Here is a 26,916-nt window from a genome sequence, read left to right on the forward strand (position 1 = left end):
AAACTCAAAACATGCTCGCACTAAAACGTTATGATCAATAATTGATTCTGTTGGAAGTTACTTTAAGTTATTTAGAATTAAGGAGGAGGCCAGGAGAAGGTCCCCTTCGTGTCCATCTAATGAGAATACTGAACACATGCACTTGTAATGGACCTATACAAGTGGAATATATTATCTTTGACTTGTCATAACTCTAATGTAGGAGTATAAGCTTTCTCACAAGGCAATCATCATGCAGTCATAAAACTGTTAATACAAAACTACGGATGACAAAACTGCATGCAAACATTACTAAGAGATGTTAACAAAGAATATCTGTGGGAAAGTACCCTCTTTTTGACATGTTAGCCCCAATTTCTGCCTGAGGTCAGTGTGTTTTGGCTGTGTCACTGGGATTTTACTAGCTAGGACCCCAGTGCTTATGGTTTATGGCTTGCTTGTCAGTATGTTTCACTGTTTTTGAAAGTATGCTCGACTGTGTCACTAAAGTCCTGCTAACAAGAACATCGGTGCTTATGCTCTCTCTGTTTCAAAATTGATCACGACATACTGGTAACTCACTATTTCACTCCAAATTGGCATACGGGTCCCCCCTTATAAGTCCCTAGTATATGGTACCTAGGTACCCAGGGCACTGGGATTCCAGGGGATCCCTATGGGCTGCAGCATTACTTTTGCAACCCATAGGGAGCCCATGCAAAGGCTTCTGCAGGACTGCCATTGCAGCATGCGTGAAATGGTGCATGCACCCTTTCACAGCCATTTTCATTGCATCAGGTCACTTATAAGTCACCTATATGTGAGGCCTTCCAACCCTAAAGGCTGGGTGCAAAGTACCTGTGTGTGTGGGTACCCCTGCACTAGCAGAGGTGCCCCTACGTCATCCAGGACCATTTTCCCAGACTTGGTGAGCACGGGGACGCCATTTTACGTGTGCACTGGACATAGGTCAATACTTCTGTCCAGCTTCACAATGGTAACCCCGAATATGGCCATGTAAGGTGTCTAACAACTGGGAATTGTACCTCAATACTGATTCCAGTATTGGCTGCACAATCCCATGCACTATTGGGGCTCCACTGAGGTTTTCCAGGCATCCCCAGCTGCTGCCATCTCACACACAGGTTTCTGCCTTCCTGTTGCTTGGGCAGATCAAGCCCAGGAAGGCAGAACAAAGAATTTCCTTTGGGAGATGGGTGTTACACCCTCTCCCTTTGGAAATAGGTGTTACAGGCATGGAAGGGGTAGCCTCCCAGAGCATCTAGAAATGCTCTGAAGGGCACAGATGGTGCCCTCCTTGTATAATCCAGTCTGCACCAGTTCAGGGACCCCCAGTCCCTGCTCTGGCTCAAAACTGGACAAAGGAACTGGGAATGACCATTCCCCTGTCCATCACCACCCCAGGGGTGGTGCCCAGAGCTCCTTCAGAGTGTCCCTGGGTTTTACCATCTTGGATTCCAAGGTGGTGGGGCACTCTGGGATCATCTGAGTGGCCAGTGCCAGCAGGTGATGTCAGAGACCCCTCCTGATAGGGGCTTACCTGGTTAGGTCACCAATCCCCCTTTCAGGGCTATTTAGGGCCTCTCCTCTGGGTGTTTCTTCAGATTTGGATTGCAAGACTACAGCAGGACTCCTCTGCGTCCTTTACTTCATCTTCTACCGATGGAACCGAAGCTGAACCCTCCAGGAACTCTACAAAATGCAACAAAGAAGCAAAGACGACTTCTGCAGCATTGTATCTTCAGCTCCTGCCAGCAACTGCAACAGTTTCCAGGTTGTGCATCCTTCAAGGACTGCCTGTCTTCAGCCTGCACCAGAAGAACCGAAGGAGTCTCCCCTGGAGTGACAGGGTTACTTCCCTGCTTCAGCAGGCACCTCTCTGCAGCGACGTCCGGTGGCGTGGGTCCCCTCTCCAGACGAAGAGCATGGATCCAGCAACACAGGTGGTGGACTAAAGTGACCCGACATTCCCAAGGTCCAGCTGTCCCACTCTGGTGGAGGTAAGAGCTTGCCTCCCCAAGCAACACAGTACCACCGTGCACCGCATGATTGCAGTTGCCAAGGCTCTGTGTGACCTTCCACAAAGTTCTTCGTGCACATCACAGCTTAAATCCCCAGCATTCCATCCTATGATGCACAGCTTCCTGAGTGGTTCTCCAGTGGCGTGGGATCCCTTTGTGTCATGCTGCGCTGGCCTCCATTTGTACCTTCTTTGTCCCTGTGCTGTGGGACTCCTGTGCGCGCTGCCCGGTCTTCTGAGGGCTCCTGAGTTGCGGAGAGCCCCCTATGTCTCGCCCTCCTGGGTAGAGGCAAGCAGGTCTCTCCTGGTCCCAGGCAGCTCCATATTCTGCCAACTTCGAGTTTTGCGTGTGCCAAGGCTTGTTGGCGGAATCCAGCGACGCAAACCAGACTACAATCATTCATCCGGCGCGGGACATCTTCTGCACCAACCAGGAATCCGCATTTGGCTTCTTCACTCTGTCGCCGGTGCGTTCCACAAGAAAGTGTACTCTATACCTAGAGCTATACAAAAGTATACCTAGTCTTTTCACTTGCTTTCTAAAAGACTAAAAGTTAGGTAAAGTAGGTCTTTCTCCTCCCTTTCCCCTTACTCTAACTTTCTACACTATGTCTTCCTCTGAGGCCACCCCTGGAGTCATGGGAACTCCCTATGAGAACCTGACTTTCAAAGTCTTAAGGGGGCTTTGCTCAGAGAGAAGCCTAGAGGTAGGGGGGAACGCTAGCAAGAATTTCCATTTATGCCTCCTTCTCCAGGATGACCAGGAGCAGTCTGGTAACCAGGAGGAGGAAAGGGGGGGGGGGGGGGGGGGGGAGGATTCTAACCCTTTAGAATCAGGGGGCCCTCCCCTGAGGATTCAGGGGAGGGTCCTTCACAAATCTTCCCCCTGGCAAACCATCAAGTGTACCGGTCAGTTGGAGGGGTTCACACACAGGTAGAGCTCCCTTCACACCTAGAGGTCAGGTCACTAGGGTTACCAAAGCTATGGAAAGATCTACCTCTGCACATTCCCATGTCACGTCAGTCTCTGAGGGGTCCCACGCATCCAATTCAGGGGATGACTCCCTAGACAGGGAACTGAGAAAGCTGAGATTGGAGGAGGCTAGACTGAGACTGCAACAGCAACAGTTGGCCCTAGATAGGGAAGCCTTAGCTGTGGGAAGGGAAAGGCAGGGGATGGGGTTAGTTCCCCATGGTGGCAGCAGAAACAGCAGTTTCAGGAGTTATGGTCTTTGATTCCAGGAGCTTGCACACAATTGTTCCCTCTTACAAGCAGAGGGATGATATCTACACGTGGTTTGCTGCATTTAAGAGGACTTGTAAAGTACATAGGGTACATCGGATGTAGTGGGCTGCTATTCTATGGTTGTCCTTTTCTGGCAAGGGGAGAGATAGACTTCTCACTTTCGGGGAGGAATACTCATGTGTTTAAGACAGCACTCTTGGATGGATTTGGCTTAACCACTGAACAATACAGAATTGCCTTCAGAGAAACCAGACAAAAGTCTTCACAAGATTGGACAGACTTTGTGGACTGTTCAGTGAAGGCTTTAGAAGGTTTGTTACATGGCAGCAAAGTGTCCGACTATGAGGGTCTATAAATTCTAATTTTGAGAGAGCATATTCTTAACAATTGTATGTCTGACGTGTTGCACCAGTACTTGGTAGACTCAGATCTGACTTCTCCCCCAAAATTGGGAAAGAAGGCAGACAAATGGGTCAGAACAAGGGTGAACAGAAAAGCTCATACAGGGGTGACAAGCACAAGAAGATGGATGGTAAGTCACATGATAAGGGTGGGGACAAAGATAAAAAGTCAGAGTCTTCATCAGGCCCACAAAAATCTTCTGGGGGTGGGTACAAATCCTCTTCAAACCAACAGAAAAAGCCTTGGTGTTACCTGTGTAAAAACAAAGTTCATTAGACAAGTGACCCCACTTGTCCCAAGAGGAACACCAAACCTCTCACCAGCACAACCTCCACTGCTTCCACAAGTGCCCCTAGTAATAGAAGTGGTGGTGGGAAATACATTACAAATAACCAGTCGAAGGTGTAGCTGGGCTCACTTTGGGTAATGTAGTGAGGGTTGGTTTAGTTAGGGAAACCACTGAGGTTGTTTTAGTCTCAGATGGTGGCGCTGACTTTGCACCTTTGCTGCTTGTCCCCTTAACATGGATAAGTACAAGCAACAACCCCTAATAAATGATGTTCAGGTTCAGGCCTACAGGGACACAGGTGCCAGTGTCACTATGGTGATGGAAAAATTGGTAGCCCCTGAGCTACACATACGTGGTCATCAGCACCAAGTGACTGACACCCATAATAACACTGTTAGCCACCCCATGGCTGTTGTGAATCTCAACTGGGGGGTTTACTGGTCCCAAGTAAGTTGTGGTATCCTCTGACCTACCTGTAGAATGTCTACTGGGCAATGATTTGGAAACTTCAGCTTGGGTGGAAGTGGAACTGGAGGCTCATGCAGCCATGCTGGGCATTCCAGGGCACATATTTGCTCTTACCAGGACTCAGGCCAAGAAGTAAAGAGGACAGGGAAACTTGGATCCTGGAACAATGGACCAAGTGCTTCCAAAAACTAGGGGTAGAAAGGGCAAACGCTTGGCACTATCCCTCCCTCTCCTGAAGATTCCCTTTTGATGAGGAGGAGTCTAATCCATGTGCAGAACCTACACCAGAGGAGCTCCAGACTGACACAGCTGAGCTTTTGGGTGCAGGGGGGCCTGCCAGGGAGGAATGGAGTGTGGCACAGCAGACCTGTCCCACATTAGAGGGTTTGAGACAGAAAGCTGTCAAACAAGAAGCAGGGGGTGACAGTGACTCTCACAGGGTTTACCGGGAGAACAATCTCCTTTATACAGAAGCAAGGGACTCAAAACCTGGTGCTACCAGGATACTGGTTAGTCCCTTGCAATATAGGGAATTCTTCCTAACACTGGTGCAGGATAGTCCCTTTGCTGGACATTTGGGGCAAAGCAAGACTTGGAACAGACTGGTCCCTCACTTTCACTGGTCTCATATGTCAGAGGACACAAAAGAGTTTTGTTGCTCTTGTGTCACATGCCAAGCCAGTGGCAAGACTGGTGGCACTCCAAAGCCCCCCTTGATCCCACTACTTGTGGTTGGAGTGCCATTTGAGAGGGTTGGGGTTGACATAGCTGGCCCCCTTGAGCCTCCTACTGCTTCTGGCAACAGATTCATCTTAGTGACACACAATGGACCAGCCACCAAAACTAGAGATGACTGCTAGACAAGCGGTCATCTCTGTAAACTGAAAGGAACCGCTGTCACTGCAGATGTTTTTGTACAAGAAGTTTGGTGGGTGACTGCTTTTGGTTTTGACTGCAGGTCTTCAAGACAAACTCCCAAAGAAATATTTTGTTTCTGAAAAACAAATACCCCCTACATCATGGGAATTTTCTCCCATGGTGTGGGGGGGGGGGGGCGAGGACACTTATTTTGGTTACTCACAGTCATGTTTTTCCTAGGTGTGACAGACAGGAAAAAAATACATTAAACCATTCATCTTACATAGAGCAGGAAGTGTAATCTCATTTCTTTGACAAGCCCTAAACCGTTGGGCCGTCGGAGGAAGATTTACATCAAGACCCAATGAAGGCCCTGGCAACTAAACACTTATGGTCAGGGCCACTGGAATTATGTGATTGTGCAACAATTTTGCATAATTATAGATTTGCTGTATTTGAGAGTTAATCCATTATATGACACAAGTTTTAACAAAAACAATTCTTTATAGCTCAAACGGTTCAAAAGTTACACATTGCTGTGCAGTGGCAGCCCTGGACTGGTCACCTTTCTAATGCTTTTATATTTGGGTATTAAACTGTTACTGATAAGGAGCAACCACTGCCTATACAGTGATACCAAGTTTAACAAGCATTTGCTCGACTTAGAGCTATTAGCGTTGTAGAGTCTTAACCGGACTTTTATTGCCACATAAATTGAAAATGAAAAGTAATACAGTTTTACATAAGCAAGCTGATTTAAAGCGCCACGAACATGAAGGAATACACAAAAGGAAACAGAAGTTTGCTCGCAGTCCAACGTATCGACAAATGTGCAATTATCCATATAACAGGGTCTCCTGCCACATACTTCCAGTGGCCCTGTTTACGGTCCACCCGGTCTAAAAGTGGCAGGTGGATCAGGGTACTCTGTCTCCTCTGCAACAGAGTACCCTGCCCACCAAACTCTAAATCAGGCTCTAAGCATGAAAAGTAAGATATGAAAAAGTAGCACTAGGAATTAAGAAAAGTAGCTTGATTTCAGAATTTTGGAGCGTAATCTCCAAGTACTACAAAAGGGAAGTAATCAGGGAAAATGAATGTGTTCACCTTTTCTCACACTCTTTAGGATATAGCTGTATTGTCACAGGACAAAATCATAAAATAATACTTTATCCAAATGTTTAAAGAAAAAAAAAAAAGAATCATCAAGTTCTCACCTCAATTTCAACATTTGTGTAAAGCTGGCATAGGGTCATCGCCAAAGACTGTTTACTAAGAACAACAAAGACTTATGTTAATGAAAGAAGTCCAGTTATGGGCAACATAATTTGATAATATCTCGGGCACTGAATACATTGAGAAAAGGAGGCCTATGGTTAGTGATGACACTGTGACAAACTCAACCTGAGCTATTGACAATAGCGTCTGAAGGTTTAAGGCCTCTGTATTTGCAGTTTTGACTGATGCACCTTTCACCACATCCCCAGAAATGTTGATCCTAAGGTGTTTTACCTATAAAAGCCACGGACAATACAGTTAACACATTAGGAGGCCACAATTAATTATTAGATGTATGAAAGCGTTTACATTTGACCTTAGATTCTCTTACATGATGTCACTTTGCTAACCCAACAAAGGAGGCACATTTTTGCAGATAATATTTCCAACTTAATTACTTGGCTCCCTTTTCAGAATTAGCAGTCGTTTGTCAAAAACCAATTGTCAGCAATACAATAAATTCAGAGAACTTTGAGTCAGCTTTGGGTCAGCCCCTTGGTAATAAGCGTATTTGTTTTCTCCATCTCAGTCCCCTGATGCAATGGTTTTCTTCATTATTCTTGTGTTTGCCCTGCTTATGGGCCATTTGCCGTTTTACCATCATTTTGGCTGGATGTATCCTTCCACTTCTGACACATTGAAATTAACTTTTCATATTACTTTTAGGATACATGGTAGTAGATGGGTTAAGCTCCCCCTTCACCTCTCCTTTTGGATGTTGCTTTCCCATCTCTCCCTGCTTCACTTTTTTTTAAATTTATTTTTCTTAACAGTGCTCTTGCACTGGCCTGACGGCTGCACACTGCTAAAAGGACGTTCACTTTCCTGCTCATCCATTGCTCCTCTGTCCCTTCAGGGTTTTAGGGCCTGGAAACTGTACTGTGTTATCAGGCTACTCCCGGCTTTTTGTTGCGTGACATCCCACACAAATGATATATTTTTTAACTTACTGTTCTAAAATGACTATCTCGTGGAACAACACATTCAATTAAAAAATGAAGTCCCAAATAGCTGCAGATTTGTCAATATCCACGCATACACATACACATGAACTCCAGCCTGTGTTTGTTCTCAGAAATAGACAGCCATTTTGGAATGGCATTTATCAGAAATGAAAAGCAAAATGTTGTAAAATGGTCATCCCTGCATGTGATTGCTAGCTTATGCATCATTGGTCATCTTGGAATTGTATTATTTAAAAAAAAAAAAAAATTCAAGATACAAATAAACCATTGCACAGCCAATAGATCTATACGCTCTCCCAATCCTAGTTTAACGATGCTACTTGAGAAAAAAAAAAATCGGGAGTTCTTTGAAATGGTATCAGATTTACATATGTATTTTTGTAACTGTTGGGAGTCCCATAGTGCTAACCTAGCAAGGACCAAAGTGCTGTACATATTATAGGGGAGGGGCCAATTTACTATACTTTACAATGCGAATCAAGGATTTGTTACAACTGTACTCTTATTTTTTGGTGCATCAGCATATCCTATGGAGTCATGTCCGCAAGCGGTGTACTTCATGTACCTCCAACTGGTGAAATGTTACACTCACAAAGTAGCCACCTAGTTAATAATTAGACAATCATTTCGGTACAGCACTGTAAACGTTTCAAAGAAGTAAAGCTGGTTGACTCGAGACCTATGTTTATTTCAATAACGATCACTTGAAAGACAAAAAATGACTGGTGGATATAATTTAACAGCTGTTAACGAAGATAAATAACATAACTACGGCAAAAATTGACTACTCACACACACTGCTGACAATTTACTATAATAGTATTCACTAAATAAACTTTCACAAAACGTAGGTTTGTATAAGACAATATATTTTTAACACAGTTCACTGGGTAACTTACAGTGTATACCCCTGCCACGTCCACGTAACTGTATCCTAAAGGAAAGTTAACGTTTAAAAATTAAAAAGTAAGGACTTTAAAAAAAAAAAATACTGAGTCACTTACATTACTCATAATTTCACTCTGAAAATGAGTAAAGATTTGTAGGCTTCCCCAAATTGTGACTTGCAAAAAGATGATATTTACCTATATATTTTAAGAATGTTTTATGCATAGTGGCATGAAGAATAAGTAAACGTTCCTGGTAAGTTCTTCTTTCTACTAAACTCCATGTACTTCAAATGATCCCTGCAAAGAAGGACCCACAGCATACATCGCAGAACTAAACTAGATTCCAAAAACAAACATGTTCTGTGCCAGGGAATACACTGTTCTCACATGCCAAAGTCTCTTGTCTGACTTACTTTCATTGCAAGTGACCTTTTTATATAGATTTTACAGGCATGCACCATGTAGAGCAAGTGACAGGAGGTGCGTAGGAAGAAAGGTGTGCTACTGTCACTATGGAAAGAAAAGGGTTACTTACCTATAACCATAGTTCACCCGTTGTTGGCATGTTCACTGATATGAAATTGCAAGGATCTACAGTAATCTCAATTGGACTGTAAATGTACTTAGAGACAATTCAGGATTATAAACTGTGAGGGAAAACTCACGATTAACTCCCCATACACATTACACATGGAAGAACCTGTTGTAATCTGCATAGGGAAAAGGGCCTGAAGTGAGGGTAAAACATGTGCGACTATACACACAATTTCCCTTGGTTATTTCCCACTTCAGAGTAATGAGTAACTAATCTTTCACCACATAATTACCAGGCCACATGGTACTGGTAACTGCAGGTGAAGGATTACCAACTCAGTGTTCAAGACTATAGGCCTGACTTAGTTCTTGGCAGTGTTACCACCAAGTCAACAGTGTTCCACTTGCCATATATAAATCTATTATGGCTGAGCCCAAGGCAGCCACGACTGAGTGCTCTTCCTAGCCGTCAGACTGATGGGTTCCTTCTGACCCTATTTAGATGTTAAAGTCCTACAGGCGGTGTATTGCTGATGGATGGAGGCCATCGCTGGACTATATAGACATTGGACAATGGCGCTGGAATAGAGGTAAGTCACACACACACACACACACACACACACACACTTAGCCATATGTGTTCTCCTGCACTACACAGCACACTACATGCACACTAATATCCATGGTCTGTCCAACACAAAGATGCCAGAAACAGATATTGCCATACATCCATGACACAATACACACACTGTTGACACTGTATCCACACATGACCCCAGCCAAATGGAAGAAAAAAGGGTCTCTGTACCAATTTGGCAGTAGTTTTGTAAAGTAGTAGACCTGTGTCATGCCTGTAGCGTTGGTTTACTTGCCATTTCAGTTAAGACACACAGGATTGTCTGTTGATGCATATTTCCTCTTCAGTTGGTTTGTCTAAATAAATAGCTCAGTGAAAGAAATGGTGTAAAGGCCTCGGTTGCTAGATTTAAGCCATGACAGTTCTACAACCAATGCTTCAGCTGCTTGTTTATCCAGTGTTTGTAACACCTTACACCCAAATACCAACTTACTTACCTTTGCTAATATTCGGACCACTACTCTAACTGTAGATGCCAACCTTTGAATATTTCCTAGGTGCCAGACTGGATCCAGGGATCTTTCGTAGCAGTGCTCCTGTATGCCATGAGGTGTCACCATGTAGTTCCGCATTCATTCCATACCATACCAGAAGTGAAGGAGCAGGGCTGCATGTAAGCACTTTCCCTGCTAGCTGATGTAATTTTCCTGCCTTTTCCTTTCCCTCAGACGCAGAGCATGAACAGTTGTTGGTTACAGTGTGTGGACCTTTTTAGATTCTAAAAAGAGGCCATTTGACAAAACAGGTATGTGGGAGCACAGTGCGACGTCTGCATTTGGATAGAGCATCCAACCAGAAAGATTTACAGAAGGTAATTAAGTTATTCTGATGGATCATGGACACTGCTAAATGCAGGTCCATCACCTTAGAATAGACTCCAAAAGCAGTACCAGCCCAAGCTGAAGTGTGTGGAATGAGCTCAGACCAAAACATCTTGCAGAACCAAGGGGGTGAGGTGTCCTTCCCTCTGGACCATGCTGACAAGGCACTAGTGCATCAAGAACATATGTACTGACGCCCAAGTGGCAGCCTGATCACCCACTCCATCCTTCTCATCCTTCTTGGTACAATCTACGTGGACTCTTAAAGCACTTCTGGGGAACACCAATTGAATCACAACTGCCGATTTGAACTAGGATGGTTTGTTCAGCAAATGTAGTAAGTCAGAAAGGACTTTAAAATAACCTTTAACAGTGCCCTCTCCAAGGTTTTGCTGGGTTAATGGCAATACAAATAAAAGGACATCTAACAGTTTAACCTATAAGGTGTCAATATTCTGGGCACTCCACAGTGTCATAAATTTGTCCCAGCACCCAGCATAAATGAATTTTGTTGAGGAGCACCTAGCAGTGAGGAAGACATCAACAACATTAATCAGTAAACTGAATGCAGTCAATTGCTGCCGCACCACCTCCATGCATGAAGGTGTAAGCTGCGTTGATTTTGGTGATAGGCCATGCACTGCTGCTGAGTTAGGAGGTCCTCTTGAAGTGGCAGCCTGATCAGAGGATAGAAGCTCATGCTCAGGAGTTCAGGGTACCACATTCCCCTTACCCAATAATGGGCCAATAGGATGACTTGGGCCTGGTAATTCATGTCCTTTTTCAGAACAAGAGAGGAAGTGGCAGAAAGGCATAAACAAATTTCTTGTTCCGTTACAGCCAAAACGTTACTCCTAGAGAGTGGTCTTGCAGAAACGTCAATGCACAAAATTGCTGACATTACACGTTTGACGCAGATAAAAAGAAATCTTGCCAGGGATCCCCCCCCCCCATCAGTAGAAAACAACCTGCTTGGGATGTGCCACTCGTGTGCCACCATACGACACATCCGGTCATTTCTTCTGGATTGTCGTGTAGGCATTCAGGGACACCACCAGGTGGCTGGAGCCCAGAAGAATGTCCAGGATTCTCCAGCCACCTCCAGAGGCACATAGCTTCCTGGTACAGGTCCAAGAACATCACTCTGCCCAGACTGTTACAGTACTGCATGAATGTCATAGGCAACAGTGATGACATGTTATTGGTAAAAATGTAAACAAGGCATATTTTCCTAATATCCTAGTATGTTTCCTACTGTGGAAATGTTTTCTTAATATAGAAGGCTTATATTCTGGTGATGGCTGTATGGCAGCATCCTTGACAAAGCCAGTAAGCCTGATTTTATTAAGGTACATTTGATGCTTCTCTAGGCACGTACAGGGTATAGGAATTTTAAGGGTTATGACCTGCTGCTGTGCAAACTGTTAAAGCTGCCTCCAGAAAGGATAATCTGATCTGCATTTAGGTGGGTTTCTGTGCCACTTCATTTATGTGCATTCTGTGAAGTTTGCATTTAGAGGGCAGCTCCACTGGTATTTAAATTTGCCATCTTGTACATATTTGTAATTGTGTATGCAGTAATTTAGTTTTGGTAGTATTAAAGATTTTTTCCTTTTCACAAGAAAACAAAACTCTTACTGGACATTGAGTTTTGTTTTAAGCACTGTTTGTTGCATTGCAGAGTTCTCAGTCTCTTGTTCCCAGATCTGCCCATGAGCCTTTGACTGCTCTGCCTTGCTACCCTGGGAGTCAAGTTCTAGAAAGGGTATCTGGTTCCCAGTTTGAGAGTCTACAGTACAAAGGTCCGAGGACACCAGAAATTAAAGACCATGGTTTTTAGAACTGAAGCCCAATAACGTTTGACTGCCTTGGACCATCTGATCCTGATTTCTCACAATATGCTAGAAGTATTATATTAGGGCCTCTGTTTAGCCATAGATGATGCATAAATCCTGAAATAATGTGCCTATAACAATCTGTTTGACTTTGAACTTTGGTCCTTTAACTTTTTCTGTATTTGAAGTGCACTGCTAACTTTGCCATGAAAAAGCCTAACTGCTTAATGAGAGGCAATATTTCATTTATTGATCTGCTACGCAAAAGCAACATATTTTAGCTGTCAGTAAAGAGGGGCTTCAGGGTGAGAAAGTGTCAAAGATGGACTCTTGCTCTAGGCAAGACTGCTGGTTTAAGGATGACAGCATTTTTGTTTGTAGGCGACTAGGCCAGTGCTACAGCAAGTCGCAACTGTCATCCAACCCTCCTGGCGCATAAGCAGTACAAACCCAAATAGTAAAAGGTGATTGTGACAACCTTTACGCATGGACTCAAGAGTGCGACATCTCAGGGTAGTCGTGGTTAAACGGAGATTACCCTTTTCTCACTTGAGCAACAAGTCTCAGGCACACAGAGGCAACGAAGGAGATGCAGTAACATTTTCAATAGGTTTTATTAACAAGACTACAATCTACTGTAAAATGCATGGGCTGCAATGATTAGGCTAACGAGCAATGCAAGAAACAGAAATGTGAAAAAAGGAGTCATGAAAATAAAGGCACCCACCATCTTGCAATAAGATGAGATGTGAATAGGCCCTAGTACCCTAGCATGATGAAGTTAATCTCTAACCTAAAGAGAGCTAGGTGTGTTAAACTTAATCTGCCAGTACAATGTCCATGAGAAGAGCCCCCCAACCCTCGCTACTTTGGAAAGAGGTCTCTATATCAGACTCCATGGGGACACAAAGGCTTGATCTGCGTCAAGGCAACGTGTAGCATAGATAGCGTTTATGCCATCTGGTAGGAATCCCTCTGATAATCTTGCCTGTGTGAAATGTATTTATACAGATCTTGTAGGACCCCTGATGCAGGTATGTTTCCAAACAATAGACAAGAAGGCATGCTTGGGGCGACAATTATATAAACAATTCCCCGAAAAGGTACATTATGTTACTGTCACATGAAAGTGGGAAAGTACATGATGTGAATACCTACGTATATCACTTATCTTTGACTCTGATAGTGACACCTTTACAGAGTAGCACTGATAATGTAAAATGAAATCATCTTCCTAACTATAAACATAGCAGCCATCTTGGAAGAAATAATTAAATAAATGTGCTAAAATAGAGCAGGCTAAGAGGGTTAAAAGTCACTAGGTGACAGGGGCACAGGCCTGTAAGCCAGAAGGCTAAGCTATCTCCTGGTTCCCAATAAAACCAAATAGGATCCACTACAAAAGGATCTCTTTAGATCTGAACCACGCCCAGGGGATTCAGAAACACAGACAGAGTTGAAAAACATCACCAGGAGATAGGCCTGAGAGTACAGAGGTCTGTTACTGACAAGTTGTTAAACTTTTTTTCACACTTGCCTTAGATGGACTTTAATTCCTATGACTGACTGCAGGCAAGTGCTGCCTTGATGGACTTAAATCTTGGACTTACTTAAGTATCCTTTGTTCTTTGTGACACTGACACATATGATTTAATTGATTTTTAAGAGTCATTCAATAACGTACCTGAGGGAGACAGATAGTAACGTGCTATGACTCACTGTCACTCAAAGTGGAACCTGGTCTGTCTTTACTGAGGAAACAACTATGGGAGCTGAAGGATACAACCAGGCAGTTCACTACTATTTGAAGACAGATGAACAAAAGCACAATAAAATCTGCTATTAACAAATATGAATACATCCTATATGGTGTTCTATGAATTGACAAAACATTTGTGCATGGAAATTCAATGCCTACCAGTTTATTTGGATATTTAATCAGAATTGGCTGCACTGGAACACCTGGGACGAAAGCACCTGCAACAAAATATTACAGTCATTACAACATGTTAAACTACCATACACTTTCATGTATTTAAGAAAAAAATATTGAGAAATATAAATTGTACAGCTCCCAGTAATGACTCCTTAATGCTGCAGAAAACAGTGAACAGAAGTAGGTTGATATAAAACTCTGTTATCAACCAATACTATAAGATCAGGGAGCATCCTCTTTACTTTTAATCATTAGTGCAGGTGTAAAGATGTTGAAGTGAACTTAGGTAATCAAAGACGTTTAACTGAATGCATCTCATGAGGCATATATACAAAAGGAGAAGACTGCTTTTACAAATGCAGATGCAGCCGCCGTCTCTAGCAGCTCAGATATCAGTAGTCAAATTCTGGTGAAATGTGCTTCCTGGCATTACATTTTTTTTTTTTTTTTAAACACAGTTTACAGTCGTTAGTAGGAAAAGAAACCGAAGCAATGCAGGCACGTTTGGCGTGAGTTGGTGAAAGAAGACTGACTTTCACATTCTGGAATATTTCAGGCCTTGCTTCAGAAAGGATCATAAAACACATTTATGTGGGAATTTGTTTGAGACGAAAACCAGACAGAATATAAGTAAGCCTTGCTTTGTGCAACAGCTCAACCTGACTGATTGTGGCTTTTCGGATGAAGTCCTTCCCCTCCCCCCTCAGAGCCTTGAGACCCTCACGGGTGAGTAGCTGATCTTTACAAATATTGATTGATTGACTGTAAAAAAACATTCTGTTCAACTCCTGTCTGATGTACCTGTAGAGAAGTGGGAACTGTTGACCTACTCATTCCAGTTCTAGTTCTCTCTGACCAAGGAGGGGTGTTCCACAAAACACCCAGAGGACTACTGCATAAGCAGAGCTTATATCTACCTGCATAATAGCCAGTTTCCCAGCGGTAAGGGGCGATCACCCGGAGTCTCATCTGAATGAAGAACAGTCTCCCTGTCCTAAACACCTACAGTAACCAATCCGAGGAAAGAGGGAAAGAGTGAGACAACCTTGCATAAGCTTCTGACTGCCAGTATGGACTAGAGCAGTTACCCCAAAGCAGTGGGGACAGTCCAACAGAAACTTCCAAAAGGAAGACTGATGCTCCTGCCTTGGGTCTGTTAACAGAGTTGAAAATGAGGATCTGCAGCACTGATAAAGTGCCCAAGAGGATACTTCAACAAAACCAACCTGTGTGCCTGAATGGACTCTTGCCATTGCAGCACATCCCACTTGTCCATGTGAACAAGCATCCTGCTCCACTGAAAAACTGACTGTTGCCAAGCTTGTGGCACTTGCTCAAATCAACCTGAGCAGACTATGCTGCTGTAATTAAACCTGCTGCCTCAAGGCAGCTGCCCATTGTGTGCCTGCATGACTGCGGTTGCCTGAGCCATAGGCAGGGAGCGCACCTGATTACAATTTGTAGCCAAAGACGAACTGTGAAGAACCTAGAAGTGGTCCAATAGTTGCAAACACGACCCAAGACCAAAAGCAGACTGCAACACCACCTCACCCCCAGGGAGGTCTGCCTAGTTGGGCTCACCAACCAGTCCAACTGGAGGAGGAATCTATCCAGACACACAGGTCTCAACCTGTAGCTCATTCACCCTGTGCTCGGGGCTGGGCTGGCAATCGGAAGACAGTCATGTTACTGTTACTGACTGCGACCACTTCTGGACTCCATCACGTGGCCAAGCATCTGCTTGCAGGCTCACAGCAGAGGGCCCGCGCTCCTGCAAACAAAGCGTCTTCCTGCACAGATAGGAGGACACAGACTAAAGTACAAAAAAGCTTTGCTGAGGTCTAACCTAGACTTGCCTTGGTTAAGAGGCTTAAGACAGACACTGAGTACACAACATGGCAGTGGGGGGAGGCGAAAGGAAGCATTGCACCTGCGTTTGAGACTCACCCCAAAGTTACTTTAACCCTGGAAGAGAGTCAGAACGGTACAAGGAGAACAAGGGAATATCCTCAACTGTATCACAGTATCTCTGCACCAGAGACTAGACCATATGTACAAACACATTTTCCCATAGACACAAAATGGGTAAAACCCTTTGCTACATCTGGTCCTAGATAACTGAATCTTGTAGTGTTTAGTATAATGTTTTAAAACATATTAAATACTTCCCCATTCTGAAGAGAAGCACTAGGCTAGTCAATCAAGTTATTACAATGTAGGCTGTTTGAGTGCTGAGTTTGTTGTACCTCCAAACTAAACTCCTTGAGAAGCCTGTGACTCCTCACTACCACTAAGAGTCAAGTGCTGAAGGAGTTTACTTGGCCCAGTTTGCAGAGCCATAGTATGGCAGACCTTGGGACATGAGGAGCAAACAACCCTAGCCCCCACAACTGAGGCCCACTAGTCCCTGCTTGAGTAGTGGCCCCTAAAGAACGGAGTCTGACAACTGTCAGCAAGCAGTGTGGCATCTTACAATGGAAAGTTCCAACTTGCATCAAAGTAGCAAGTTCACTTTTTATGCTTTAAAGCATACAAAACAAAATGTTAGATACAAGGTTAGTGGGAGATAACCTTGACAATCTGTGCTTGGACAGAGACTGGAGGGCTTCCAGAAGCAAGGAAAACAAGTGGTTTTAGACACCAGTTAGACCAAATGGATTTTTTAAGTTTCCCTTATTACTGGTCAGGCAAAGTGATGTTGACTCTCCCCAAACTACTGTTAGGTTTCAAGGGCTTTGCACTACAACATAGTGCTGTGTTACTGGCAAATAAAAAAAAGTTTTGGGGGGCGTGGCTTCAGGCATCAAGATGGCGGTCGCACTCTGAGAGTGCTCTGGACCCCTCCGTCATCCGCCTGAGAAAGCTGCCATCCCCGGCTCTGCTCCTTCATTCCTAAGTGCCCTTGTGAATACCCTGTCTGATGGTGCCCCCGATGAGTTGTAGATCGCCGCGCTGAGCTGTTCACGCACCTCCTAAAGATTGAGCAGACTTGTGGCTAATATGGCGGTCGAGGCCGGGACCACCCGGCGTGTCCCGTGCCGTGGTGCGGGCTCCTGGGCTGAGTGCACGGGCAGATGGGAGCACTGAGGAGGCCTGCCGGAGCTGTCGTCACAGCTGGGTGGGGGCCCCCACATTGATTTGACGCAGCGGAGAAAGAGGCGGCCAACTGCTGGATTCCTGCCGGCCGGGTCCTGCCCCTGGATATTCCTGGACCGGCCGCAGCCGAGTCCCGGATGAGAATAGATGGCGGCCCCCCTTGTACGGGTCACGGCGCCCAAGACCCGAGAAGGAGGTGAGGAGGGGGGTCGGGCCCCGCCCAGGCTTGATTTGTGCTGCGACGATCCAGCCTGACAGACGGGCGCGGAGAGGCCACGAGAAGACGGCCGAGGGGACAACTCGGAAACATCGCTGGGCTGCGGAGCGCCGGAGGTCCCTCCCCTGCCATCGAGCGGTGCTGAGGGGCAGACTTTTAGGGGGCTGGGCTGGGACCTCGGCCCAAAAGTGAGGATACGACTTGCCTTTGGGGTCGGGCGAGCTTGGGAACGGCGGCCCCCTGCAGGGTAGAAGGAGGAGAGAAATAAGTCGGCCTGCCCGCCACAGAGCTAAGCAACGACCGCTTAAACTGATCTGCACTGGCGCAGCCCTTGGGGGTTGGGCCGGGCCCCTCAGGCACCACAAGACCAGGACTGGTGGGCCACAGAGGACCCCGGGGTCCCCCCCTGCAGTCGCCGAGTGACAGGATTGTTTTGGCTCGACGGCATAAGGAAGAGAGACGACTCGCCGGACCCCCTCCTCTTGACTAAGTGAGTGGTCACGTCCCCTGGGGCTGAAGAGAGCACTGATGCTCCAGAGTGCTGTGGATGAGGGGTGGTGACGGAACAGCTGCCTGTGTTTGGATATTGCGAGTGGCGGCAGGTGAGCAGGCCCTACCCCCGGGGACCCTATCGAACGAGCAAACATTTGGCCGCAGATTTTGCCTGTGGGGGGCGCCTGGCCGGACTGACCTGGAGGCCCTGCCACGGACTAAGTGGGGCTGACTCGGCTGCCCCCTGACCCTGTGGGACTGCCTGGGGCCTTGGCGTCTCGCCTGGAGGCACCGCCTTGTTGGATGGGGGCGGTCCCGATAGCTGTTGGCCCACCACACAACCTCATTGGCTGGCGACCTTGCCCCCGTGGTTGTCCGGTTGGCGCGGGGCTTCCCCCGAAGAGGTTCCCCGGGAGAACCAGTGAATGTTAAACGTTCACGGTGTAACCAGGACCTGGCTGCGCAAGTCGTGTGACACAGCAATTGCCCTGCTTGTCCCCCGGAGGAAACATGGGGAAGGACAGAGCGACCAGGCAGCTGTCGGCATCCCAACAGAAGATCAACCAATTTACCACACCATCAGCCTCTCGGAGCGACGGAGACGCACCATCCGGTGACCCCGCCCCAGACGGAGTAAACGCTTTTCTTCAGGCAATCCAAACATCGCAGTTAGCCATTGAAACTAAAATTGGGGAAGTGAGAGATGACATGGGCCTCATAAGACAGGATCTCAGAATTGCGGTGGGCCGAATCACCGAAGTGGAGGGCCGTGTCTCCCAGACTGAAGACGACCTGGCCGTCCTCAGGACCAAAGTAGTCCAACTGCAAACCCGAACCGGTGAATTACACCGTTGTGCCGAAGATGCTGAAAACCGCTCCAGGTGTAACAACTTGCGCTTCATTGGGTTTCCGGAAGGAGCAGAAGACAACAAAGCCCCCGAGTTCCTGGAGAGCTGGATCAGGTCCTGGATTCCGGAGCAAACTCTCTCACCCTGGTTTGCAATCGAACGGGCACATAGGGCCCTGGCCCCGCGGCCCCCTCCGGGTGGGCCTAAAAGACCTATGATTGCACGTTTTCTCAACTTTAGAGACCGGGACAATATCCTCAAAGAAGCCAGGTGTTCCACTGACCTTCACTGGGATAATCACAAAATCTTAATATTTCCTGACTACACCTGTGAGGTCCAATCTCGACGTCGGTCATATGAACAAGTTAAGCAAAAACTTAGGGCGATGCAACTATCATACATGCTCCTCTTTCCTGCATGCCTAAAAGTTATCATGGCCAGTAAAGCACACTTTTTTGAGTCGCCTGAGGAAGCATGGGACTGGCTTACAGAAGAAGGCATTGGGAGCTGCAGGGGCCCTCCTGGCCTGGCAGGGGGTCCCCCAGGAGCTGGTCTCGGTCCTCGATTGGACACACGAAGAGGTCAAAAGCGTACCAGGTCCCAGCGCGGGAGGCAGAGGAGCCCCAATAACCGACGGACGAAGACATTGAACCAAGAACCGGCTCCCAGGCGGGTGGAGACTACGGGGCTCCCCAGGAGCCTGTGCTCCGGCGCGGGAGTTGGATGGGGACCGCCTAAGCCAGTCCCCTACACTTAGCTAACAATGGGCTCACAAATTGGTCCGCGAGATGTTGGGAATGACTTGTGCCACCCGGCGCTGGCATGTGCAGACTGGAGCAAAGCCATACACACTACCTAACGTTGTGTTTATTGTTTATTACATAGGGCTCAACTTCAGTTAACTGATTGCATATATTCCGCCTGAATGGAGGGGTCCACCACTCCAATCCAGTGACAGTCCATCTGACTATGATACCTTGGTTGGGTAGTTGGGCGACAGATGCTTCCTGGGTAGAAGTATGGGGTGGGGGGTTTGGTGTTTGGGGGGTGTGAAGTTTTTATTAGGGTTTAGTAACGTTGTTTTAATAAGTTTCCTTTGTTGCATTTGTAACTTTCTTCCTTGCTTGGGACGGTTGCTCCTGGGCCCCCGGGCGGGGTCCCGATTTTTCAATGCACTAACACAATGCACGCATGGCCCTCACTGACGCAGGTTCTTTCATGGAATGTAAACGGCCTTTTGAACAAAATTAAGAGGTCCGCAGTGTTCAGCACCCTTCGCAGATACGCTCCCTCAATGGTCTTGCTACAGGAGACCCACCTGCTTTGCACCAAATGTCCCATGCTGGCGCAAGGGGGATATGACAAGGTCTACCATTCGGGATTCTCAAGGGGCTCTAGAGGGGTGGCTATTCTACTCCACCACTCGCTACCTATGGTGGTTACTGCCACGCGTTCCAACCCAGAGGGTAGATTCGTGGTGGTGACCAGATTACTCCACGGGTTGCCGTTTAATCTTGTGTATGCCTATGCCCCCCAGCCGGGTTCGACATTTTCTTACTTACACTCCGCCAAGTATTGGCGGTCCTCCCCCAGGGACCTACGCTAATAGGTGGTGACTTTAACTCCATCCTGGACCCCAGATTGGATGTCTCCGGGAATATATCCGCCAGTCGGTCTGGATGGGCGTCGAGCTTGAATGGTTGGGCAAAGGGCCTTGGTCTGTGCGAGGTGTGGAGGACCTGGCATCCCAGGACACGACAATATACACACACTTCAGCTGCCCACCAATCGCAGGCTAGAATTGATCTCTTGTTTATGCCTGCACTGGATATTTCTAATGTCACCGGAGCAGAGATACTACCCTGCGGGGTCTCAGACCACTTGCCGTTGCGGATCCAGCTGGGGTCGTTGACCCGACCCAGCATCTGTTGTGGTGCCTAAACGCATGGCACCTACAGGAGGGCAAGTATACTCTCGAGATCAGAGACCATCTCACCCAATATTTTGAACAGAACCTAGGGTCAGTCCGATCTCCGGGCACGGTCTGGGCTGCATGTAAAGCTACCCTTAGGGGATATGCCAAACATCTTGTTCGCATCTGGGAACGTGCTCGCGACTCACGGGTGGCGGAGCTAGAGGCCAAGGCGTTACGCCTTGAGCGACAGGACATGGTCGCCACATCAGCTTCCATTCTGAGGCAGCTTACCATGGTCAGAGAGGAGATTAGGCAGTTGGTGCTGGAATCCGCGAAACACGCTTGGAGAGCATCAGCAGCCCGAGTGTATGGCTGGGAGACAAGAACAGAAAACTCCTACACTGGCTGGCCACACGACCACTAGCTGACAGGGTTATTTCCGAGATCACAGATGAGTCGGGAACACTTGCTAGGATGCCCAGTGATATTGCACAGAGCTTTGCCTCTTACTACACAGTTATATGCGGAGCGTCCCAGGCCTCTGGCTGAAAGGGAGTCTCCTCTCTTGGATGACATTGTCCTTCCCGAGATCTCGGAGGCGACCAGGGAGAGCCTGGATGGGGCCATAACCCTCACAGTGGCAATATCCAGCTGGTCATCGGGCAAGACGCCCGGCCCGGATGGCTTCCTGGCGGAGCTCTATAGCAGATGTGGTGATATCCTGAGCCCCCACCTGCTTAATATGTACGACGAGGCCGAGAAGAAAGGTTGTTTTCCTTCTGGGATTGATCAAGCCACAATTGTGGTGATCCCCAATACCCAACCCCTGTCGCGCAACTGTTCAGCGTACAGAACCATTTCTCTCCTGAACACTGAAATGAAGGTGCTGTCAACTGTACTTGCCCCTCACTGAAACACCCAGACCAATGTGGATTTATGCCCTCACGCAGCACCAGACACTGCATTATACGGCTACACGTTGCCCTGGCACACCGCGGGGCCCTGACCTGGTCTCCTTTGGCTCTTCTCTTGCTTGACTTCGAGAAAGCCTTTGACACCGTGGACTGGTTCTACTTGGAGCATGTCCTGCTAAGCAACGAAGTGGTCTCTGAACCATTCCCCATCTGTTTTGTCTCTCGTCAGGGATGCCCGCTGTCCCTGTTGCTTTTCACACTCGCGATAGAACCTTTGGCGAGACTGTTGAAGGAGGATTCCCTGATGTGGGGCTGGTCATGGCCTGCGGGCCCAAAAGATCGGGTGGCACTATATGCAGATGACATCCTTATTTACCTCTCTAACCCAGCCACAAGCAGCCCACGAGTCCTACAAATCCTAGACCTCTTCTCGCAGACCTCCGGCCTGACCCTGAATCCGAGCAAATCTCTGCTGGTCCACCTGCACCCCTCCAGAGATTGCGTTGATTGGCAACAAAACATCCAGATCCGACATAACAGCTTTAAATACCTAGGTGTGCACATAGCCTTGCTACCTGAATTAGCATGGGAACTAAATGTTACTCCACTTGCTAGGAAAATCAAAGACAACCTCCAGCGATGGCGGAGCCTGCCCCTCAATCTGCTTGGTAGAATAGCACTTTACAAAATGAGGATACTCCCCAGGTTCCTATACCTACTACAGAACTTCCCACACCCAGTTCCCCGGAAGTGGTTCAGGGAAATGGAGACGGTGGCGCGCCAGTTTTTATGGCACAGCTCACGGCCCTTAGCACACTTACAAGGCCTTTGCCGACCTATGATTCCAAAAGCAGGATTTGCACCGTGGGTGTAACAAGGATGTCATTGGCTCTAATAAAAACATGCAAAAGTGACATATTGTCCATAAGTTGGGTATTAAAAAACTATCACAGTACAGGTGTAGTGGGCCCCCTCAGACTGCTAGACACCTGTGCAGCATCACCTGCTGCACCACAGCTACAACCTCCGCATCTGCTCACTGATGCTCCCAGGGCATTCTCAGTATTTTAAGGAAAACTTAGGCTGTGGGGATAATTTGAGCCCAATCAAAACATACAAAAGATGGAATGCTTGCAATTATTCTAGCCACTGGCAATCGCTTAGGGTAGCATTCCAACCTATTTTTCTTTTGTTTACCATACCGTCTCTATTTGGACCCAGACATACACAAATCAGTATTGCTCATGCTCCAACAGGTACAGTTCAGCCCGAACTGTCAAGCCAGATCCTCCCTGAACCGGAACCCAGTACCTGTTTCACCCTAATTGGGGCTCGTGAGTCAGGTGTAGCTTGGTTCCGATAGCGCTGTGAGCTCAGGATCCACGTTGGAGAATACCCTTGCCACTTAGGAATTTACAAACACACAAAAGGTGATGAGAGGAATGCTTTCAATAAGTCTAACCATTGGCAATCACTCAGGGTTGCATTCCAACCCATCCTTCTTTTGCCCAACAAGCCACCTCAGTTTGGACCCATCCATACGCAAATCAGTTTGGATCCAGCTCTAACAGGAACAGTTCATTCAGAACTGCCAGGCAAAGTCCTCTCTGAATAGGAACTTGCCTGGCAGTTCGGGCTGGACTATTCCCACCTACAGTGGCATCATGGCAAAAACATTTGGGACTAGAATGCAGCCTGAGCAACTGCAAGTAGCTGAGATTAATTCAAGTATTCCATCCACCATCTTCTTGCTCTATTTCTCTATTTGGGAACCTGGAGCCAGCCACTCACTGAAACAGTTCCTTGTGAGGTGATTTCACCACAGAGATCATTCCACTATAACACCATTTCAACTATTACTTGGAATCTGGGCTGGTTAAGGCTCACCACGTCTCTGTGGAGCTTCACTGTGATGTTCTGTAATAGAATTTGTATAGTGCTTATTGTTCTTGACAAGGTGTCACCAGGACAAAAACATACAGCCCTATGTATAAACGTCTTTATAGCACTACATATTCAACTTGGTGTAGTAACTAGAATGCTTCATCCACAGACGTGGTGTATTGTTCTTCACTATCAGATGGTAGATTTATAGGAACTTCTCTCTGATAATTGTTAACCATGAATTTCATCAACTAAAAATCCCACAACTTTGACTGTGGATAAGAGTAGGATGTCCGAAAACAAGTTCATGCATTTTCTTAGTGACCACAAATGAATGAAGAAGGACCTGGGGTGCTGATTACCCAGAGATCTGATGGCAGAACTAATAATCTTTGACTTCCAGAAATGTATAAGAAAAACAAATTGAAATCTTTGCCCTGTAAGGTAACCTGAAGGCCCGTAAAGAGAAAAGGCAAAGTAAAGATGTCATTCCAGAAAATGTGAGCACTGGGCAAAAAAACAGATCCTTCTAGAAGAGAGAAAGGACTAGAGATATGGAAATTTATACATGGGAGGGTGGTTACCAGATTAAAAGGAGGTCAATCGAATCTCTGTTAAAGACAAACCTTGGATTCGCATAAAGTATCCAATTTCCTCCTCCACAGTGATGAATAGCTGAACAATTTAGATGAATAGGCACAAGGGCATACAGTACTTGCATGTTGTTCTGGTTTGCAATGGAATTCTAGGTGGACAATGCCATTTGAGGACAAATTCCAATCTGGTACCTATTTTGTCGCACAACACCTATGACACAACTAACCTGTATTATGGAAATCTCACCTTGTTTGAATGTTATGAGACAGGAGCGGTTTGTACAGGTGCCTTCTGGAAACATAAATATCTAGGACAAAAAATACATAGTAAGAATTCCAATCCAAACTGGAACACACTAAAATGACCCCATACAGAACCCAATTTAAATTAATGAAAGCAGGATGTAATAGATGATTAGATTAAGAATTACAGTGTTTGTTTACTTTTCTGAAGCAACATACTTGAACTCATTTTACATAAGCAGCAAGCAAGGAGGAGAAAGGAAAATCAATGTCAGCCTATGGCAATTCTGGTAAAGGTCAGTATCAATGCAGTGCAAGAGATTTAGAATTCACACAACATTGATCTTATCATCCTCCATCTCTCTGTGCATCCTCTATATCTACTCCCCATCGTTAAACCACCAACTCTCTTTGCTTCATTCATCATTCCTCCAAACCCTAATTGTTTACTTCAAGTAACTCCCACAGAGGCTACAACTATTAAGTGCAAATTTGAAAACTGCCTGTTGAAGACAGACAGGAATACGTTTAACTGATGTCCTACACTTAAAGAAACGTACATATTTGTTACCATTGCGATTAAACTTTTTTTTCACTGGATGTCTAACATAACTGGCTCACAGTTCATCAACATACATAAATTATTTACCTGAGGCTTAGGCGCTGTAGAAGTATTTTTAATACCAACCAAATAATGTATTTCATGTCATTTAAATTTAAGTTAAACTGGCTAGGGCTTAACCAACTTGCATTTGACATCATTTCACATTTGCAGAAAGAAAGTGCACTTTATTTAGAGCAAATGAGCATTGTACATTTGTTTTTCTGTGTGGTTTTCCATATTACAAAAACAGCAAAATAGAGGCCTTGTTCATGGTATTGATTACTCTATTAATAAATTGCAGTAATGTCTGTTCCTCTGAGGAAGCCATGCGTAGGATGTTACTGCCTTTGCAACACCGAAGGCACTTTGTTTTAGTTCTTTCCAAGCTCCATTCACTAGCTGAATCGTCTAATTGTATTTCTGTATTATGTGATTGTTAATTCATCTCCTTTATTTCCTTATTAATATATGCAGCAGAGGAGGTGTTTACTAGCTGTATTTTATTTGATATATCTTGTGTATTGGAAAAGTGATTGGTTTATGTAAATGTAACTTTGTTAATTTAGCCCTTTTATGTCATGTCAGACCATACTAACTGTGTGGCTTCCTTTCCCTAAACCTACACAAGATTATATTTTTGGGAGATGATCAGACTTTTCTTGCTCTCTTAACGGTGCACACTCTGTGCCAGTGTGTCTGTTGGTCCTGTTGCTGAACTATACTTTACTTCTGGCTGCTATTTTCTTGAAGTGTTGACCTTTCGTTAATTCTCTTGCATTATTTGATTTTGATTTACTATGACTGCTGGTTCCACATGATTTAACTAACACATTTTTGTTTTCTGTATGTAACCGTGTGGGGGTGGATGAATCACTCTAGACCTCGTTAAAGTCTTGGAACAAGGAATTTTATTGATATTGGATGTGGTATGAATCAGGTGAGTATACTTCAGTCTTTGGTTACTGGATTTAGGGTGGTGGGATGTTCTTGAGGTTTGGTCTTCACTCTTCTCTTTCTGTCTCCCTTGTTCACAGGTCGTCCCCTGGGAAGCGCATGTGGAGAGAAGAGAATAATAGCAGTAAGTGAACGTGATACTTGTATCTATTTTGTTTCCTTATGCTTTCTTTGTTGTCCCGGTCTCACTGTTCTTGTCAAGGTTACATTTCTCAAACTGGTTCAGGTTAGTATGTGCTTTCTTCCATCTGTTTCTTAGTGGTCTAACTCCTGTCCTTTCTGTCTTCTTATTTTCTTTCAGCGCTCAACCGTTCCTGTGCGCGGGTCTTGGCTGGTCTATTTGTGGTGACAGTGCTCTATGGTGCCCGGTGGTAAGTATTTTATCTCTCCCTGTTGGTTCTCTCCCTCGCCTTTGTCCGTTTCTCTTTTCCACCCCCCCTCCCCCCAGTGCTCATGTTTTGTGTTTCCCGGTGTTGTCCTTCCCCCTCCCTTCTCTCCGTGTTACCTTTTTTTCCTCCCCCCCCCTTTCTCTCACTCCTCTCTTTCTCACTCACTCGTTCAGGGACGTGGTACCACGCACCTGAATGGCCACGCTTCTCCTGAAGCGTGGCGGGATGCTGCACTTCGTCCTCCCGGTCGCCTGGAACAGGGTCTTCCGCCTTCTCCTCCGGTACTCGGACGGTACCGCTGTCTCCAGATCTCGAGTGGGCTCCGCTCCTCGTCTTCCTCATTCGTCTCTCTCTCGCTGGGTTTCTCCTCCTCCGATGGCTGGTTCACGGCTGTATTTTTGCCTCCCGCTTTCTCCTCCAAACCTCTGAACGCCGTAAGTGCTGGCAGCGGCACTTTTGACCTCCCGGCATCCTGCCACTGCTGGTCTTCCCACCAATCACGGGCAGAGAGACCAGGAAGACTCGGAGTAACAGGGGCAGCATCAGCACAAGTGTGAGCCATGTGCGGGCGAACTGGTTCCAGCC

The 26,916-nt window shown here is 46.2% G+C and overlaps 1 protein-coding gene across 1 annotated transcript in view; it reads right to left on the reverse strand.

Moving 5' to 3' along the window:
• Positions 1-26,916, reverse strand: part of LPCAT2 (lysophosphatidylcholine acyltransferase 2) — a 159,208-nt gene that overhangs the window by 90,738 nt on the left and 41,554 nt on the right. The window contains exons 5-8 of the mRNA XM_069216275.1: positions 24,389-24,449; positions 14,162-14,220; positions 8,426-8,460; positions 6,501-6,555 (exon numbers count right to left, since the gene is read on the reverse strand). Coding sequence (XP_069072376.1) covers positions 6,501-6,555; positions 8,426-8,460; positions 14,162-14,220; positions 24,389-24,449 — 210 coding nt within the window. The remainder of the gene's footprint in view (positions 1-6,500; positions 6,556-8,425; positions 8,461-14,161; positions 14,221-24,388; positions 24,450-26,916) is intronic.

Source organism: Pleurodeles waltl, chromosome 12, assembly GCF_031143425.1.
Source record: "Pleurodeles waltl isolate 20211129_DDA chromosome 12, aPleWal1.hap1.20221129, whole genome shotgun sequence".
NCBI lineage: Eukaryota > Metazoa > Chordata > Amphibia > Caudata > Salamandridae > Pleurodeles > Pleurodeles waltl.